The 18,382-nt window shown below is 42.1% G+C and overlaps 1 protein-coding gene across 4 annotated transcripts in view; it reads left to right on the top strand.

Moving 5' to 3' along the window:
* Positions 1–18,382, top strand: part of golga2 (golgin A2) — a 70,531-nt gene that overhangs the window by 26,427 nt on the left and 25,722 nt on the right. For all 4 annotated transcript variants that reach the window (XM_041193821.1, XM_041193819.1, XM_041193820.1 and 1 more), the window contains 8 exons: positions 5,888–5,994; positions 6,089–6,147; positions 6,239–6,380; positions 8,141–8,230; positions 9,322–9,429; positions 10,426–10,513; positions 14,894–15,030; positions 16,934–17,152. In XM_041193821.1, coding sequence (XP_041049755.1) covers positions 5,888–5,994; positions 6,089–6,147; positions 6,239–6,380; positions 8,141–8,230; positions 9,322–9,429; positions 10,426–10,513; positions 14,894–15,030; positions 16,934–17,152 — 950 coding nt within the window. The remainder of the gene's footprint in view (positions 1–5,887; positions 5,995–6,088; positions 6,148–6,238; positions 6,381–8,140; positions 8,231–9,321; positions 9,430–10,425; positions 10,514–14,893; positions 15,031–16,933; positions 17,153–18,382) is intronic.

Below are 18,382 nucleotides of genomic sequence, written 5' to 3'. Positions count from 1 at the left end.
AATATACAGGATTCAATGAAATTGCACCTGCAGCTACAAAATTGATGGTCTGTGGATTTTAAGCTGGGGCTCATGGCTGCATAGAAACATCTTGTGGCTAAGTGGGTAGTGAGCCAAAAGCTATGAGTTTAAGTCCCAGTCCAGGACTTGATGGCAACAGAAGGCGCGTTCATGATGTGTTTCTATAGGTTGATAATCAGCTTGTTACCCCCTCCAGTACTTCCCCACTATTTCCCAAAGGGAAAGAAAGTGTGCACAAAAAATACAAAGGCTGGAAACCTGTACCTTCCATAATGGATGGACCTGTGTATACAAGAAAGTGAGCATAATATCTACAAACTAATGTGGGCTGCTCAACTGGTTGGCTTGAAGGCAGGATATATGGCTGCCTACCTCCTGCAAGTCCAATCTTTTTTTTCATAAATTTGCATTGGTTTTGTAGCACAGAGGCAGGCTAACTAGTCTGTGCTCGTGTTTAAGCCCCTCACAGCCTCCAATCACTCTTCTAGCCATATTAGCATATCCTGTTCCTTTCAACCTCATGCTTATCTAGCTTTCTCTTAAATGCATTTGTGCTGTTTATAAAATGGAGACTGGAATTGTGCATTGTACTCCCAAGTGTGGTGTAACCAATGTTCTATGCAAATTTTCACAATTGCCTACTATTCAATTGAAGAGCAAATTTTCACAATTGCCTACTATTCAATTGAAGAGGGGAGCTGGTATTGTCTAGTAATCCAGAGACCCAGAGTAATGCTGTGAGGACCCGGTTTTGAATCCCACCACTGCAGATGGTGGAATTCGAATTCAATAAAAATCTGGAATTAAAAGTCTAATGATGACCATGAAACCATTGTCGATTGTTGTAAAAACCCATCTGGTTCACTATTGCCCTTTAGGAAGGGAAATTTGTCGTCCTTTCCTGGTCTGGCCTACATGTGACTCCAGACCCACAGCAATGTGGCTGACTCTTAAATGCCCTCTGAAATGACCTAGCAAGCCACTCAGTTGTAACAAACTGCTACAAAGACACAGTAAAGGAATGAAACCGGATGGACCACCCAGCATTGACCTAGGCACTGGAAACGACAACGGCAATCGCAGCCCTGTCAACACTGCAAAGTCCTCCTTACTAACATCTGGGGGTTAGTCAAGCATAGTCATCCTCACGGAATCACACCTTACAGATAATGTCCCAGACATCACCATCCTTGGGTATGTCCTGTCCCACTGGCAGGACAGACCTATCAGAGTTGGCGGCACAGTGGTATACAGTCGGGAGGGGTTTGCCCTGGGAGTCCTCAACATCAACTCCAGGCCCCATTAATCCTCATGGCATCAGGTCAAACATGGGCAAGGAAACCACCTGATTACCATGTACCGCCTTCCCTCAGCTGATGAATCGGTACTCCTCCATGTTGGACATCACTAGGAGGAAGCACCAAGGCGGAGGGTGGTGGCAAGGGTGCAGAATGTTCTTTGGGTGGGGGACTTCAATGTCCATCATCAAGAGTGGCTCGGTAGCACCACTACTGACCGAGCTGGCCGAGTCCTAAATGACATAGTTGCTAGACTGGGTCTGCGGCACGTAGTAAGGGACCCAACAAGAGGGAAAAACATACTTGACCTCATCTTCTCCAACCTCCCTGCCACAGATGCTTCTGTCCATGAAAGCATCGATGAGAGTGACCACCGCACAGTTATTGTGGAGATGAAATCCCGCCTTCACATTGAGGATACCCTCCATCATGTTGTGTGGTACTACCATGCTAAATGGGATAGATTTTGAACAGATCTAGCAACTCAAGACTATGCATCCATGAGGTACTGTGGGCCATCAGCAGCAGCAGAATTGTACTCGGACACAATCTGTAACCTCATGGTCCGGCATATCCCCCACTCTATCATTACCATCAAGCCAGGGGATCAACCCTGGTCCAATGAAGAGTGCAGGAGGGCATGCCAGGAGCAGCACCAGGCATACCTAAGAAAGAGGTGTCAACCTGGTGAAACTATAACACAGGACTACTTGCGTGCCAAACAGCATAAGCAGCAAGTGATAAACAGAGCTAAGCGATCCCACAACTAACGGATCAGATCTAAGCTCTGCAGTCCTGCCACATCCAGTCATGAATGGTGGTGGACAATTATAAACAACTCACTGGACGAGATGGATCCACAAATATCCCCATCCTCAATGATGGAGGAGCCCAGCACAGCATTGCAAAAGATAAGGCTGAAGTATTTGCAACGGATCTTCAGCCAGAAGTGCGGAGTAGATGATCCACTTCGGCCTGCTCCGGAGGTACCAACCGTCACAGATGCCAGTCTTCAGCCAATTCAATTCACTCCACGTGATATCAAGAAACTGCTAAAGGCACTGGATACTGCAAAGGCTATGAGCCCTAACAACATTACGGCAATAGTACTGAAGACTTGTGCTCCAGAACTTGCTGCGCCCCTAGCCAAGATTTTCCAGTACATCTACAACACTGGCACCTACCCAGCTATGTGAAATTGCCCAGGAATGTCCTGTACACAAAAAGCAGGACAAATCCAACCTGGCCAATTACTACCGCATCAGTCTACTCTCCATCAGTAAAATAATGGAAGGGGTCATCAACACTGCTATCAAGCGGCACTTGCTTAGCAATAACCTGCTCACTGATGCCCAGTTTGGGTTCCGCCAGGACCACTCAGCTCCTGACCTCGTTACAGGCTTGGTTCAAAAGTGGACAAAAGAGCTGAACTTGTGAGGTGAGAGTGACTGCCCTTGACATCAAGGCAGCATTTGCCCAAGTGTGGCATCAAGAAGCCCTGGCAAAACTGGAGTCAATGGGTATCAGGGGGAAAACTCTCCCCTGGTTGCTGTCATACCTAGCCCAGAGGAAGATGGTTATGGTTGTTGGAGTTCAGTCATCTCAGCTCCAGGACATCACTGCAGGATTTCCTCAAAGTAGTGTCCTAGGCCCAACCATCTTCAGCTGCTTCATCAATGACCTTCCTTCTATCAGAAGGTCAGAAGTGGGGATGTTTGCTGATGATTGCACAATGTTCAGCACCATTCATGACTCCTCAGATACTGAAGCAGCCCATGTCCAAATGCAGCAAGACCTGGACAATAACCAGGCTTGGGCTGACAAGTGGCAAGTAACATTTGTGCCACACAAGTGCCAGGCAATGACCACCTCCAACAAGAGAGAATCTAACCATTGCCCCTTGACATTCAGTGGCATTGTCATCATTGAGTCCCCCAGCATCAACATCCTGGGGGTTACCATTGACCAGAAACTGAACTAGACTAGCCGTATAAATACTGTGGCTAAAAGAGCAGATCTGAGACTAGGAATCCTGCAGCAAGTAACACACCACTTGACTCCCCAAAACCTGTCCACCATCTACAAAGCACAAGTCAGGAGTGTGATGGAATAGTCCCCACTTGCCTGGATGGGTGCAGCTCCAACAACACTCAAGAAGCTTGACAACATACAGGACAAAGCAGCCTGCTTGATTGTCACCCAATCCAAAAGCATTCACTCCCTCCACCACCGATGCACAGTGGCAGCAGTGTGTACCATCTACAGGATCTCACCAAGGCTACACAGTCAGCATCTTCCAAACCCATGACCTATACCATCTAGAAGGACAAGGGTAGCAGAGAGATGGGAACACGACCACCTGGAAGTTCTTCTCCAAACCACTCACCATCCTCAATTGGAAATATAATGCTGTTCCTTCACTGTCGTTGCATCAAATTCCTTGAACTCCCTAATTGCACTGTGGGTACCTACATCATATGGACTGCAACAGTTCAAGCAGGCAGCTCACCAAATTAACTAGGGCAATTGGGGATGTGCAATAAATGCTTGCCCAGCCAGCGATACTCATGTCTCATGAATGAATAAAAAAAGTCACTGTTTTAGTGACTTTCGTATCCCTGCATCTCTTCTCTATTTGGGCTATAAATGTCCAACCATGAAGTGGCATCTTTATTCTTCCCACCAAAATGCACCATATCTATTGTTCAGCAAATTTATTTATGTATTTTTTCACACTGCTAACAATTTGACACTTCTCTAGTGCTTTTATAATGACAATATCCACCTCCATGAAATCTGTTGAAAATGTTATTACAGGGCCTTGCGGTATCAGCAGAGATTTCTGTGCTGCCTTTTGTTACCACCTTGTAGCTGATGTTTGAGGGACAAGGGGCTCCTAGAGAGCAGTGGTGTCAAGTAAATGCCCTATGGAAAGTAATATTTATCTGTCAGTCAATCTCCCTAAAACAGATGATCTGGCCATTTGTCACATTGCTGTTTGTGGAACCTTGCTGTGCACAAATTGGCTGTCACATTTCCTACGTTGCAACTGTGACTACACTTCAAAAAGTACTTCATTGACTGTAAAGGTTTGGGATATCCTGGGATTGTAAAATGTGCTTTATTTAAAAGCTAGTCTTTAATCTGTTAAAATTCATAATTATATGTATTTCCTATACACTTTGGATCTGCAGTCAATGCTTTAGCTTAAGTTGTCTTGTTACCTAGTCAGACTGGAATAGATAGTGTGACAGCCTTTGACCTGGGAGCAGCGCAGCAAGAAATTACAAATTTTCCTTAATTATGCTGTGGAACCTGTAAATTTAAGAGTGTTTGAAAAGCACATTTAAGGTATTAGTCCATGTGACCTGGTAACCCTTAACCTGGAAGCAGTACCAACTGGAAGGAAGTTGAGACCAAAAGCCATGAAGCCAGACACAAAGGAGAGCTGCAGTAGAGGGGAGAACAGAGAAGACTGATTGATTTACAAGTAGTTGTGTGTATAACGCAGTTTAAAAAGGACAGAAAGCAGAAGTTGGGGTTAGAGAAGAGATTGTGACTTAGACAATTCAATGCTTTGCTTCAGTTTTGCCAGAGCTGACCAGACCATTTCCTGACGTTTATTAAAGGGGTAGGATAAAGGAGTCCCTGGGAAATCTGTGCCATCAAGATTGTCATGAGCCTAACTAAGGAGGTTCTGCAGGAGTGTGCTGTTCAGGTGACAGCTTTCTCCAGGGACCTCTGGAATACAGTTGTTGGTGAACATGACTTGAGAGTTGAATTGATTGAGTTGGAAAATGAGAGATCCTATATACCGGAGGCTGAGTTAAAGAACTTTGGAACTGCATTTGGTGCTACATGTCTGCAGGGACTGATGCGGGTGCTTGTGTTTGTTTAAGGTGTACCTTTGTTGTATCAACTGTATAAAGTGAAGTTTACCTTTTCTATTTGACATTTGCCTATTAATTCATGTTTATTTATCCAGCTCGCGTTAAAGTAAAAGCTACAAAAAAGTAGTATTTTGTTGGTAATTTCGTCATTTGCTTTGGGGGTGGGGTCATTCAGTAAATTTGGTTATCTTGGTTTATGGTTCCCTTATTGTTAAAATAGACATGACAAAGTAGAACAATGTTGTCATAGGAATAAGCTTGTACTGCACAGTGCATTGTGAACTTGCTCCATGGCATTTGTTGTACTTCATTGCAGTACTGAGGGAATGCTGCATTGTTGGAAGTGTTGTTTTTCAGCAGGTGGAGGGTGGTGTGGTGGTGCTTCCAGTGTCCAATATTCTTCCTCAGCCAACACTTCCAACTGGTGGTTCAACTTATTGATATTTGAGTAACTGTGCACAAATTGTGGTCTCTGCATTCACCTGCACAGCATTGTTGCATTGGCGATGAAGCACCTTGGGGCAGCCAAGGGCATGAAAGGCACTGTATATGCAATCTTGTTTTTCATTTGTACTTTCTTCCAATAATGTTCTGAAGATCTCTTCTCCTAAGATGTGTTTGAGTAAAGGTATGACATCGTAGTCTAACACTTGCTTTTGCCTCTTTTACTTTTCCCAGATGAAGCAGGAGACCTCAATAGTAAGCTGAGTGCTTCTAGTCAAAGAGTGGCAGAGCTGGAGCAAACTCTATCTAGCATCTCATCCCAACAGAAACAGTCTGACAAAGTAAATGGCTAATTCCTTTTTAATACAAAGGCCAATTTTACTCAGGATATAAATGTGTTGTGTATCATATTTTTCAAACATCTTCTCTTCACAGATCTATAAAGAACTTGAAAAAGAAAGGGCGAATCTTAAACAAGAATTGGACAAACTAAAGTGAGTTAGAAAAAAGTGTTAATCATGCCATTTTTAGGTACTTTTGAAAAAGCTGAACTAAAGTGCAAACTAAATGTTTCTAAATTTGCAGTAAAATGAGTGACGAGCTTAAGCAACAGAACTCTGAGCTCTCAGAACAGTTGAGCTCAAAGGTATTTGAAAATGACTTGGTGAAGCAGAACATTCAAGACCTGCAAAAGAGACTGGAAATGGCAGAGTTGACAATTCAGCAGGTAGGACAGCTTTTATTTCAATATTGTTTCCCTAGTGCTGGTCAAAGTGATTCACTTGGCAGACCCATACTTTGAGCAGCAAAGACAATGTTGAAGGGGGTAAAGAGCCTCTTTGAGAAGAGGGAAAAGAGGGATCCTTCTCGAGGTGGAAGGGGGTGGGAAAGAGGGAGACTTCCTGCTTAAGAGCTGGATAAGTGACATAGGCCCTTTTGAAGGGAATGAGAGAGAGTATTCTAAGAGGTTGTAGAGAATGGGATGTAGAAAGTCTTTTGAGGAATGAAAGGTGGACCTGTTTTTGGGATAGTGGGTGCGGGAAGAGAGACTTTCACCCTTTTTGAAAGGGCAAAGAGACCCATTTGGGTGAAGAATATAAGAGAATCGGCTAGAGGGAGATGCGTTCGGAGAAGTGAGAGAAAGGACAGAGAATTTGTATATTTATGTTAAAGATTTTGTCTCATCATTGCCTTTTTTAAAAAAGTTTGCTTCAGTTTTTTTTAAAAAAAAGGGTAGAGATCTATATTCAGAATGAGGTTTCTCTCCAATACTGACTGCATTGGCCCATTGTTGATTGAGGGTTAAGATGTCCAGTTTTTTTGGAGCTGGATACATGTGGCAGAACCAGTGAGTGGGCTGATTATTCCTATCAAAACCCTGACATACACGCAATGTAATAACCCCATACACAGGAAGAGAAACCTATATGCACAAACAGTAGCCAAGGTCTTCCCTTCCTTCATAAACCAAAGAGGCCCCCACTTCCCCGTCTTCCTTTTTCCCCTTCAGTCTCTTCCTTCCGCAAAGCTGGAAAACTTTAACCCTGCAAACGATTTGAACTTCCTGCGCCTGAAGGACTCAAAAGCCTATTTGGTCAACATCCAACCAATCCAGGAGCAGCCTTGTCTAGTCCTTCAGGCCTCAGGAATCTCAGAACTGGAATGTAAAACTTGGCAATGTTACGTTTGTGTACAAGCACAAAGCCAACAAGAACTGGTGGGAGCTTTGCAAGCTGATTAAGGAAGCCCATAGACTGGCACTCTGTTGATTTACCCAACGTTACATAATTGTTTTTTTAACTGGGCCATGGGGGAAAGGTTTCTTTCCTACATTTTGATCAGCCTTTATTGGTTGTGCAAATTTATGGTTGTGTCTGCCTCCCTGCATCTCAAAATGTTGACCTTGCCCTCTAATTAACAGTCCAGCTCAGTTGTTACTCTGTGTTTGGTGACTTCAGGTAACTGGTTTAAGAGAAAACAGAAAATGCTGGAAAAACTCAGCAGGCCTAGCAGCATCTGTGGAGAGAGAAACAGAGTTAACATTTTGAGTCCAGTATGACTTCTGCAGAAGAAGAGTCATACAGACTTGGAGGGTTAACTCTACTTCTCTCTCCACAGATGCTGCCAGACCTGCTAAGTTTTTCCAACATTTTCTGTTTTTATTTCAGATTTCCAGTATCTGCAGTATTTTGCTTTCATTTTACTGGTTTAAGAGATTTGGTCTCTGGCAGATCTTCCCAATAAGCTATTTTTCCCAGAAGTATTCACCAAAAAAAAAAATCCTTTTTTTTTCCCCGACTCCAATGCAGCATTTAAAGGATGTGAGTGAACTTGTTTCCCATGTCTCAAAATTTCTTGTTTATTTATTGTATAGAATTGAGAGTCTCAGTTAAGGATTTATGTTGAATGTTGCACAATATGTATATTATGTGTGGGTCAGAGTTTTAATGTTTTATCGCATACTTTGTTTTATATCTTTTCCTCAAGTTCTCGAATCAGTCGGAGCTTCCAGATGCTGATCAGCAGCTACACCTGGCTCTTGAAGAAAAAGCTCAGTTAGAGGCACAGATGAATCAAGTAAGGATTATTTGATTGAAAATTGCAGAGCTGGGCTTCATTCTTTGCACAGGACATCAAGATCTTTATTGACCACATGCACAAAAGTATTCAGCCAGTTTCCTGTGGGCCATGGTGGACGACAGCAGAGGACCACAGAACCTCTTGCAGATTGCACACTCCCAAATTTTGGGTGAAAGCAAAATACTGCAGATACTGGAAATCTGAAATAAAAACAAAAAATGCTGGAAAAACTCAGCAGGCCTGGCAGCATCTGTGGAGAGAAGAACAGAGTTAACGTTTAGAGTCCGTATGACTCTTCTTCAGAGCTAAAGAGAAATAGAAATATGATTGATTTTTTTTTACTGTTTGAGTGGATGGAGCAGGTGGAGCAAGATAGAAGGTCAGGGATAGGTGGGAGTAAAGGAGAGATTGACAACGATGTCATCGGCACAATTCAAAGGGAAAAGACTAAAGAAGGTGCTGATAGAGGCATAAAGGTAAGAGCAGAATGTCCACATTTCAGGTGTGGTTATGCCATTGGAAAAAGAGTCTGGAGATGTGTGGGACCATGTTCCTCCTACAGAAGTGGGGAAAGGAAACACTTGATGTTTCTACCAAAAAATGCAGTGGAAACTACTTTAGGCAGGGGAAAACCAGCTTGGGGATGGAATTTGTTGGGAGAAGTTATGGTCTGAATGGACTTTGGAACTATCATTTTAGTCCTTTGCTACTTTGTGTGCAGTTGGTCAAGCTCAGATAATTTGGGCGCTCAAACATCTACATGTCTATGTAGATAAAATGTCTATGTTTATGTAATAAAATTATTGTTGAAAAGACAATAATCTGAAGCTGCTTAGCCTGCTCGAAGGCTGGCTGAATTTTCAGAATAAATGTCAAAAGTTATTTTGCTCACTTCATGATTGCAATGCATTTTAAATTCACTTTTTCATGGATATATGGTAAGAGAATGAAGCCTGGGTGAAACTAGGGGTTTAAATCAAATTCTGTCCTGTCTGCCCCAATAAGGTAAAATAAATGGATTTTATAGAAAGGAAAATACTTGACCAACATGCACTGAATCTCAACTCAAGTACCATTCTGTTTTGTAGCTATCAAAATCACAGCAGCTACTTCTTGTTGAGAGAGATCAGTATGCCCATAAACTGGTGGAGGAGCGCTATGTTTGGCAGCAGAAAGTTCAGCAGCTGGCAGAACAAGTAAGTGGCAGCATTAAGAATTTGGCCTGTCATTGGGAAATGCTGTTCCAATCCTTGCTCGATTTTCCTGTCTCTAGTTTTTAAAAAAGCGACATGCTCTGGCATAGGTCATGTGTTCAGTTGTAAAGTATAGAGACCTATGCAAGACTTCATAAAATCCTGCAGCACGGTAGAAGGCCATTTGGCCCATTGTGCCTTGGCTGGCTCTTTGAAAGAACCGCCCAGTTCGTTCCATCCTTGCTCCTTCCCTGAAACCCTTCAGATATTCCCTTTTTAAATATACTTGCACTGCCTATTTGAAAGTGAATTATTGAATCATCTTCCACCCTTTCAGATAATCATAACTTGCTATGCAAAAAAAAGAAATTACTTTCTCCTCATCTTCTGCTCCACTGGCTTTTTTGATGGTTATTTTAAATCTTGTTGAAAATTGCATTGATGACTTCATGATTCTGGTTTGGACCTCCTTTGATGTTTGTGGAAGGGCCATGCAGGTCAGCATTGCCAAAAGGCTGATTACTGGCCCGCATCTGGAGACTGAAAGGTCATTTTTCATGGCCAAATGGCAGCGCAGTCATTTGCAAGATTGTGCCTGTGATGGCACCTTGCAGCAAAAGCTGTAGTGACACTACTTTTAGAATTAATCAATGTACAGAAGCAGTATTGTTCTGGAAACTGGAGGACCCTCCCGCCCCCATCTTAAACAAAAAACAAGGCACCAAGTTTGTACATAGCACAAAATACTTGTAAAAATTCCACTTTGCGAAGCTTTGTAATGCATATCTGATTTGCAGTTGTTGGCTTGCATGCAGTGCAGAATTATTTTCTTCACAAAAGGATGTAAGCACATTAAATTTGTTGGGTAGATAATGATGGGAAGCACTTTTGCAATTCCCATTTTGCACTTGCAGCTGATGTAGCTCCTCTCTGGGGACACACATTGGGGAAATAGACTCTACCCTCTCCATGTAGCCATTGGTCATTTTGTCTTGGCAGGTAAATGCACTTTCAGAGGAGAAAGAATGGAATCGCAACCGTATGCAGGAACTAGAGGCTTCATTGATTGAACTTCAGAACAGATCAGGTAATTATATAGTTTTCACAGCAGTGGCCTAAAAACTCTTTGCTTGCAATAAGAATTGAAATGTGTTCATTGATTCATATTGGAGTATCCATCACTAAGGAAGGGATCCTTGCTGCATTGCCTTATGTCACTGATATAAACACATTGGAAATGATTTGCACAAAGTGACATTATATGTAAATGTAGAATCTGTTACAGAAACAATTGTATACTGCATAAAACATTAATCCAGATTCTGCATCACTTCATGCACTTGATAACTTTAAGTTTCTTTTTTGTTCTTGTTCTCTGTCAACAGATGAGCAAGACCTTAACGAATTGTACAGCAATCTGGCCACTCCCATTCCCCTGCATGGGAATATTGTGGGGGGGGGGGGGGGTGCGCGAATTCACCCCCAACCTCATAAGTAGCCCGCAAAAAAAATCAAAAGACAGCGATGAAAAACTCAAAATATGTCCCCGTACATTTTTTACCTTACTTTATGGCACCTCTAGTCCAAATGGGGTTGAATAATTACAGATGCAGGCATCTCATTGAGAGCGTGAAAATAATGCAAAGCTTGACTGGAGGAGCATGGGAGAGGCAGAATCTGTGAATAGCTGCTCCTCCAATCACATTTTTTTTTTTAATCTCTCCTATGCTTGCTGCTCCAGCTCCTCCAATCACAGGTTCCTTCCCTCCTGCACTAGCTGCTGCTCCTGTACCAAGAATGCCTTCCAGGGCAGCAGCCAGCAGAGAGAATGCCTGAAGCAAAGACAGAAAATGCTGAGAAAACTCAGCAGGTCTGACAGCATCTGTGGAGAGACAAACAGAGTTAACATTTCGAGTCCATATGACTCTTCTTCAGAGAATGCCTGTCCCATTTTAAATTCCTGGTGGTGGTGATAGCAGAGTTCCTCTGAGAGTTTGAATGAATTGATTAAACTCCATTTTGAAAGTAGTTTTCATTCCTCAAATTTAATTTAGTAGATCACTAATGCCTTTTTATTCCATTTTGCAGGTTTTGTTTCTACAAAATAGTCTTCCTGCAATGGAACTCTTTTTATTTTGTTTCCCTTGACATAGTGAGTTTATTTTAACCAATGGCATCCTAGATCCTCCAATGGACCTGATGATCCATAGGGAGGCGGTGGCATAGTGGTATTGTCACTGGACTGGACTCGTATTCCAGCGATCCAGGTTAATGCCCTGGGGATCTGGGTTTGAATCCCACCACAGCAGATGGTGAAATTTGAGTTCAAAAGAAATCTGGAATTAAAAGTCTGATGATGACCATGAGACCATTGCTGATTATAACAAAAACCCATCTGGTTCACTAATATGGAAATCTGCTGTCCTTAGCTGGTCTGGCCTACATGTGACTCCAGACCCACAGCAATGTGGTTGACTCTTGCATGCCCTCTGAATGAGGGCATTTAGGGATGGGCAATAAATGCTGGCCTAGCCTGAGGCGCCCACATCCCATGAACGAATAAAAAAAAACTAAATGAACTAATCAAAAAAGCAGAATACTGCAGATGCTTTAAATACTCAGCAGGTCAGGCAGCATCTGTGGAGAGAGAAACAGTTAATATTCCAGGTTGATGACCTTTCATCAGAACTGGAAAAAGTTACAGATGTAGGATTTGAGCAATGGGTGCGTGGGACAAGGACAAAGGAAGTTTGGAAGATGGGAGTGATTGAATGACAGAAAAGTTACTCCTCCAGGGCCAATGGGGATGTCAGCATGAGAGCAAGAATTAAAGCAAATTAAATAAAGCAAAAAAGGGATGCAGAATTAAAATGACACCTTTGCTCAAACCCTGTTACATCTCTAACTTTTCCCAGTTTTGATGAAAGGTAATCGACCTGAAATGTTAACTCTGTTTCTCTCTCCACAGATGCTGCCAGACCTGAGGGGTGGGTGGGGGCGAATTATTTTGGCCCCTGCCTGAAAGCTTATTTCCCTGAAGTGTCCATCCATCCATTTGCATTTTGAAATCATCAATCATCCCCTCATCCACCACCCTCGTCAGTCAGTCAGTAGGTTTTAACAATAGCAATTTGAGAAGAAAACCATTGTTTTTCTTGGAAGATGACCAAAATATGAGGCAAATTGGTCTCATTTGTTCTCTATATTCTCCCTTCCCCATCCAATGCGTTTCCTGCCCTTAAATGGCTTCTTATAACCACATGTACCTCTGGGTAGGAGGACTAGTTTTTGGGGTGTAAGGAGGTAATTTCCTGGTAAATCTTGGAAAATGCTGCACTGCAGAGAGTGAAGTCAACAATGAAAATCAAATCAGAGAATCAAAAGAATTCCCTTTCAGTTGAAGGGGATTATTCAGATCAAACTCTTGCTCTCTGTCAAGTAAGAAAAAATGTGTTGTGTTTATGTAAAGGGTTGTAAGATTAAACAGTTGTCACCTACTGGTTAAAAGCATATTTATAAGTTAAGTGTTAATGACCCGCATATCTGAAGCCACAGGTTACCATTGCTGTGTTCTTGGCATTTAGCTCCCTCATATGGTTGGATTGGGTAATTCCTCAAGTCCATTGCAATGAACCCATAAATCACAAGACAGAAACAACTTTGAAGAAGAGGTTTTGGGGTAGCACAACTGATTTCCTTTTTCCCTTCAAGACTTAGGACATATCCAGGCTTCCCTGCTTACTCCTTGCGATCTGAGTCAACTCTGTAAAGCTTTAAAAGTGCCCCTAATTTGGCACTAATTGCAATGAAGAGAAGAGAAGGACTTGCATTGAGGTTCACAAACTCAGTGTCCCAAAGCACTTTACAGCCAGAAGTATTTTTTTCCTTTGGAAGTGAAGTCAGTTATAAATGGGTAGCAAGCTCCCACAAGCAGTAACATGATGACGGCCAGATAAGTCTGCTTTTTGATAATGGCTGAGGGATAAATATTTAAACTAGGACAGGGGAGAGCTCTGCTCCTCTTCAAAATAGTGTCATGGGTCCTCTTACATTTGCACTCACCTGTAAGGCCTCTTTACATCTCATCTGAAAGACCCTACCTCTGACAGTGCAGCACCCTCTTGGGATTGCACTGGGGTGTCAGCCTAGATTTTGCATTCAAGTTACTGGGATGTGACCAAACATGTGCTCTTTTGACCCTGTGAGGCACTTGGCCATCTCGTGCAGAGAAACCACAAGCTGGCTAGTTTGGAAAATTAACATAAAAGTTACCTTGGCTGGTGTTCCTCAGCAGTTGGGTCTGAGGTACAGTGGAGAGAGAGCTTTACTTCTATGCTGTAGCTGACTTTGGAGTACTTAATGCTGCCATGTATTGCCTGAAATGAAATGATAGTAAGTTCCATTCCCCACTATTAACCTCTACCTCACCTTGAGCACAAAAAATGTAAGAAATGTTATAACTCCCTGATTATTAGACAGGAAAACCTGATGATGCAAGTATTTCAAACAGTGACTTAGAAAATTCCAATAGCCAGCCACAGAAGAAATCACATTATTTCTAGTGCATGCTACCTTTAATGGCAATGTGCAGTGAGGGTGTACTGTATAATCTAGATTTGGACAATGGCAAGTAACTTTTTTCCCAAACGTCAGAAGGACACGTTATTATAGAGCTTTTCGTGACCTCGGGACGTCCAAAAGCCCTTTACAGCCAACAAAACACTTTTTGTTGAACTGTAGTAATATGGGAAACCCAAAGGCCAATTGTGCACAGGATCCCACAAACAAGATAATGACCAGATAATCTGTGGGCTTGAAGTTCTGTTATCAATTTTCAAAGGTAAATTGGTACCAAGTTTTATAGATTGTCACAGGCCATCATAGGTCAAGATATGTAATGAGATGAGAATTTTTTGTATGCACTTAGAGCTCTAAGAGCTGGATGTGTTACTGAGCAGGATTTGAAGCTTTCTGAATCTGCCAGCAGCCTAGTTGTGCTTAGATTTTGTTTTTGTACAATGCCAATTTCCTTCCTGGTCAGAACTGTTGGTTTGCAGCTTCTATGGAAAAGTGGGCAAAATTTTAGAATACGTTCCCAACTATTGAGGTCTTAAATTTAAGACCATCAGTAGACCAGGGAGAAACTTGTTTTTCAACTGTAGAGGGTTATTAAGGTATGTAATGCCCTTCCCTAAAACAGCAACGAAGGCAGAATCCAAAGCACTGAAGTGGATAACTGTTGAAAAAGGGAAAAGGAGTATGGGGCAATGGATAGTGGATAGCTGTAAGAGCTGACTGTGGTGTGCTGGAGCATTGGATTCTGGAGCTGTAAAATTGTATTATCCTTTAAGGAGAACTTGACTTATGTCGCCAATGAAATTCACTTGGCCATTTTCATGGTGAACAGATGGTGGCTATATATGTTGAAGATTTGAGTTTGTAATGCTGAGTGCTCTGTGTTGTATAGCACAACAGTGTGAGGTCAGTGAAAGCCAGACCATGCCTCAGCCTGAAGGCCCCACAGAGCAGGAGAAGCTGCTGGAGGATAGCGTTCAAACCCTGCAGCGGGAGAAGGAAGAGCTGTACACTCAGTACCAGGCACAGGTAAGAGGGGCTTCCTTTTCATTTAGGGTGTGGCGGGGGGAATGGCTTTCTCAGCTGACATGACTATTAAAGAATACATCCATGAGGTGTTTTGACTGCAGTGAACTGCACAGAATATTGAGAAAACAATTACAATTTATTTTCCCAGTCTCTTGAATCTTGAGGCAAAAATGCTCTTTAAAACAAAGAAAGAAAAACAATTGACACAACCGACCCAAGAAATTGAATCAAAATTTTTTGCTACTGCATGTTGTTTCACTTCCCCTAAAGGCTTAGTGGGGACATGGAACTGTTGAGACTTGGAAGCCCAAAGTTAGATTTCCCCAGATTTGTGCTGAGCTGGGATATGACAGCTTCCATGTCCCACTTTAAGAATGGGAACATTTAACCAGGATCCCACTCCTAATATAAATTCAGTGACATGCACTCAAGTGCATAGGTTTGGACCTCGGGCAAGGATGCGATGAAGCTCAGCTTGTGATGTGCTCCACAGTTAAGTAGCATGTCGACAATGGATCTTTAGGCTTGCGCATGAAGAAAGATCTAGAGGGCGGCTGGAGCCCATGCGACCATAATCCCTGTGAAGAGTCAGCAGCCAGAGGAGGAAAAGGTAAAAAAGAGAGATAATTGAATTGCTGTTTATAAAGTTATACATAATGTAAAAGTGCATGGTCCTATCAAATTACAAGATATGGACTTAACCCATGAGTGCCCAGGATGTAATATTCCCTATCTCAGCTGTGCCATAAGTCTGTGCCGACACTTAAAAATAAAATTGGAGTCCTACCCCAGGACATGAAGGCTTGTGCCAGTTATTTCAGCAGACCAAGAAACGGGTTCAACTAGTAGAAAGCACGATTAGGACTGATTTCAGGAAGTTCCATGCACAAATCTAGATCACTGTATGGAACAGACTTCTAGAAAGGGCAGTGAAGGCAAAAGTGCTTGGCATTGTTTAAGAAACAGAATGTGGTAGTGAGGAAGCAGTTCTTCCTGGATCATGGCATTCCTCAACACCGGTGATTACCGCCGAGAAGGCTGAATTGGTACATATCTGGGGATAAGTTAACTGTTTGCTTTGCAGTCTGAGTGTCTTGCATTGCATGGGCAGACGAACCACTGAAAAAGAGTGAACTCATCTGCATGAGACCCCCTCTTGCCTTAATTTTGTAATAGTTGCACTGTGTATTTGGGGCAGTTTGCAGTTATGTATTGAGTAGAAGACTTCTCCATTCACCCAGCTAGTGCCTTCATGTCCCCAAGCCACCCCAATGTTTAGGCAGATATGATGGTCAGTTTGAACCCAGCAAGGTCCCACAAACAGCAAATAAGATGGATGCTTAGTCACTCTGCTTTGTTGATTGAGGGATGTTGACCAAGTTACTGGGAGCGCTCCCCTTTCTTTCCATGGTGCAGTGGAACTTTTACATCCATCCCTGCATTTACCCGGGGCCCCAGATTACCATCTTATCTGAAAAATAAGACGCTTCCAACAATGCAGCCCTTACATTATACTAAAGTAATATCCAGTATCTGCTTTGCCAGTGAATTGTCAGTTAGATTGTGCTATGCTCCTGAAATGGGGCTTGGAAGAAGTCCCAGTCTAATTGTAACCATTCAGTGATGGGGTGGGCAGTATTTCCAGCATTTTCTGTTTTTATTTGATTTCCAGCATTTTCTGTTTTTATGTGATTTCCAGCATCCACAGTACTTTGCTTTGTGTTGGACAAATCTTTTCCACAGCAACTTTTGACCTTGTTCTCCAGATATAGTCCACAGAGTTGACTGACTGACTCGTGTAGACTTTTATAGTGTCCGCGCAAATGTGATACCTGTGTAGCAACATCAGACTTTTTTTTAGGAATTTACACATTTAATAATTCATGATCACTGGCTTCTTTAGGTTCATGACAATGAGCAGCTGAGTCATTTAAACCTGGAGCTGGAAGAGAGACTGCAGGAACTGGAACGGACAGTGCAGCGCTACAATGACAATTCCGTAGACCGGAAGCAACTGCTGGAAAACATGCAGAGCGACAAGGCTACGATAAGCAGGGCACTGACACAGAACCGTGAGCTCAAGGAACAGCTAGCAGAGCTTCAAAATGCATTTGTCAAACTTGTGCGTACTTTACCATCACCTCTATGTAAAACCCTACTCCTTACACCCAAATGTGTTTAATATTTTTCACTAATGCTGATGCAACTGAAATACAAAGATTTTTTAGTGGATCAAAATGCAGAAACTCCACATTGTATTTTGACTGCACTTTTAATCTGTGAAGTGAATTCAGCCCTAATGTAATTGGAATAACTTGAATAATTGGAGACCGGTTAATTCAACACTGATTGTTGCATGAGTCAGTTAAGATTAATAGATTTTTGGAATGGAAACGAGGGAACTGGGATAGGGAGGGAAACTAGTTGAGATAGATGATCAAACATAAATGTCTTTAGGAACCATATAGCCTATACCTGCTCCTATTTCTTATTTTCTATGTAAACTTTTAGAAACTTTAAAGATAAAATTACTCAATATCTAAGTGAGAAAATAACTGGAAGCACTGATGCTGATTGTATAAAGGAAAATTGTGTCCGACAGAAGCCAATAGATTCTTTCAAAAATAACAGATAATGGTGGCTACAGTGTACAGAGATTTTGGAACACCTTTGAAAAGGCACTGCAGAGGAGACCATCGGAGAAAGTTAAAGCGTATGGAATTAGGGGAAGGGTGTCAAATGGGATTTAACTGGTTAGAAGCGAGGAAACAGGAGGAGCTAAGGGCAGTTTCTCAGAGGGGATGGAAATGAGTAGCAGTGTCCAACAGGGTTCTATTCTATCTCTGCTTATTTTTATTGTGCATAATAACAAATTGGACAGTGAGCAACAGAGAATGATGTTTGAATTGGCAGATGATAAAATAGAAGGCATAGTAAATATTTGAGAACCAAAGGTAAAAAGCCACAAGGCAATATTAATCAGATGGTGGAATGGGCAAAAAGTGGCAGAATTCTATGTCAGCAAGTTTGAGATGATGCAATCTTTTTAAAAAAACTAAAATTGAAACTGCTTTATGGCGAGAGATACAGAATATACAAGTCAAGTTATAATGGTGAACCTGTATAAACCCTCTGGAGTATTGTATGTTGTTTGAGCTCCACTGTATAGAAAAGAGGTTTAAATGATAGAGAGGGCCACATCTCTTCTATATAGAATTTTTTCCTGTTCCCCAGATATGGTCCAAAGCATTACTGAAGAAAGAATGAAGGCTCTTTTTGTTTGATTGGAGGAGATTAGGGGAATGTTTCAATTGAAGTGTTTAATTGCAGAATCTAGGGTGATCAGAGATAG

This window comes from Carcharodon carcharias, chromosome 8 (assembly GCF_017639515.1).
Source record: "Carcharodon carcharias isolate sCarCar2 chromosome 8, sCarCar2.pri, whole genome shotgun sequence".
Classification (NCBI taxonomy): Eukaryota; Metazoa; Chordata; class Chondrichthyes; order Lamniformes; family Lamnidae; genus Carcharodon; species Carcharodon carcharias.
This window is presented reverse-complemented; position numbering and strand designations above follow the sequence as displayed.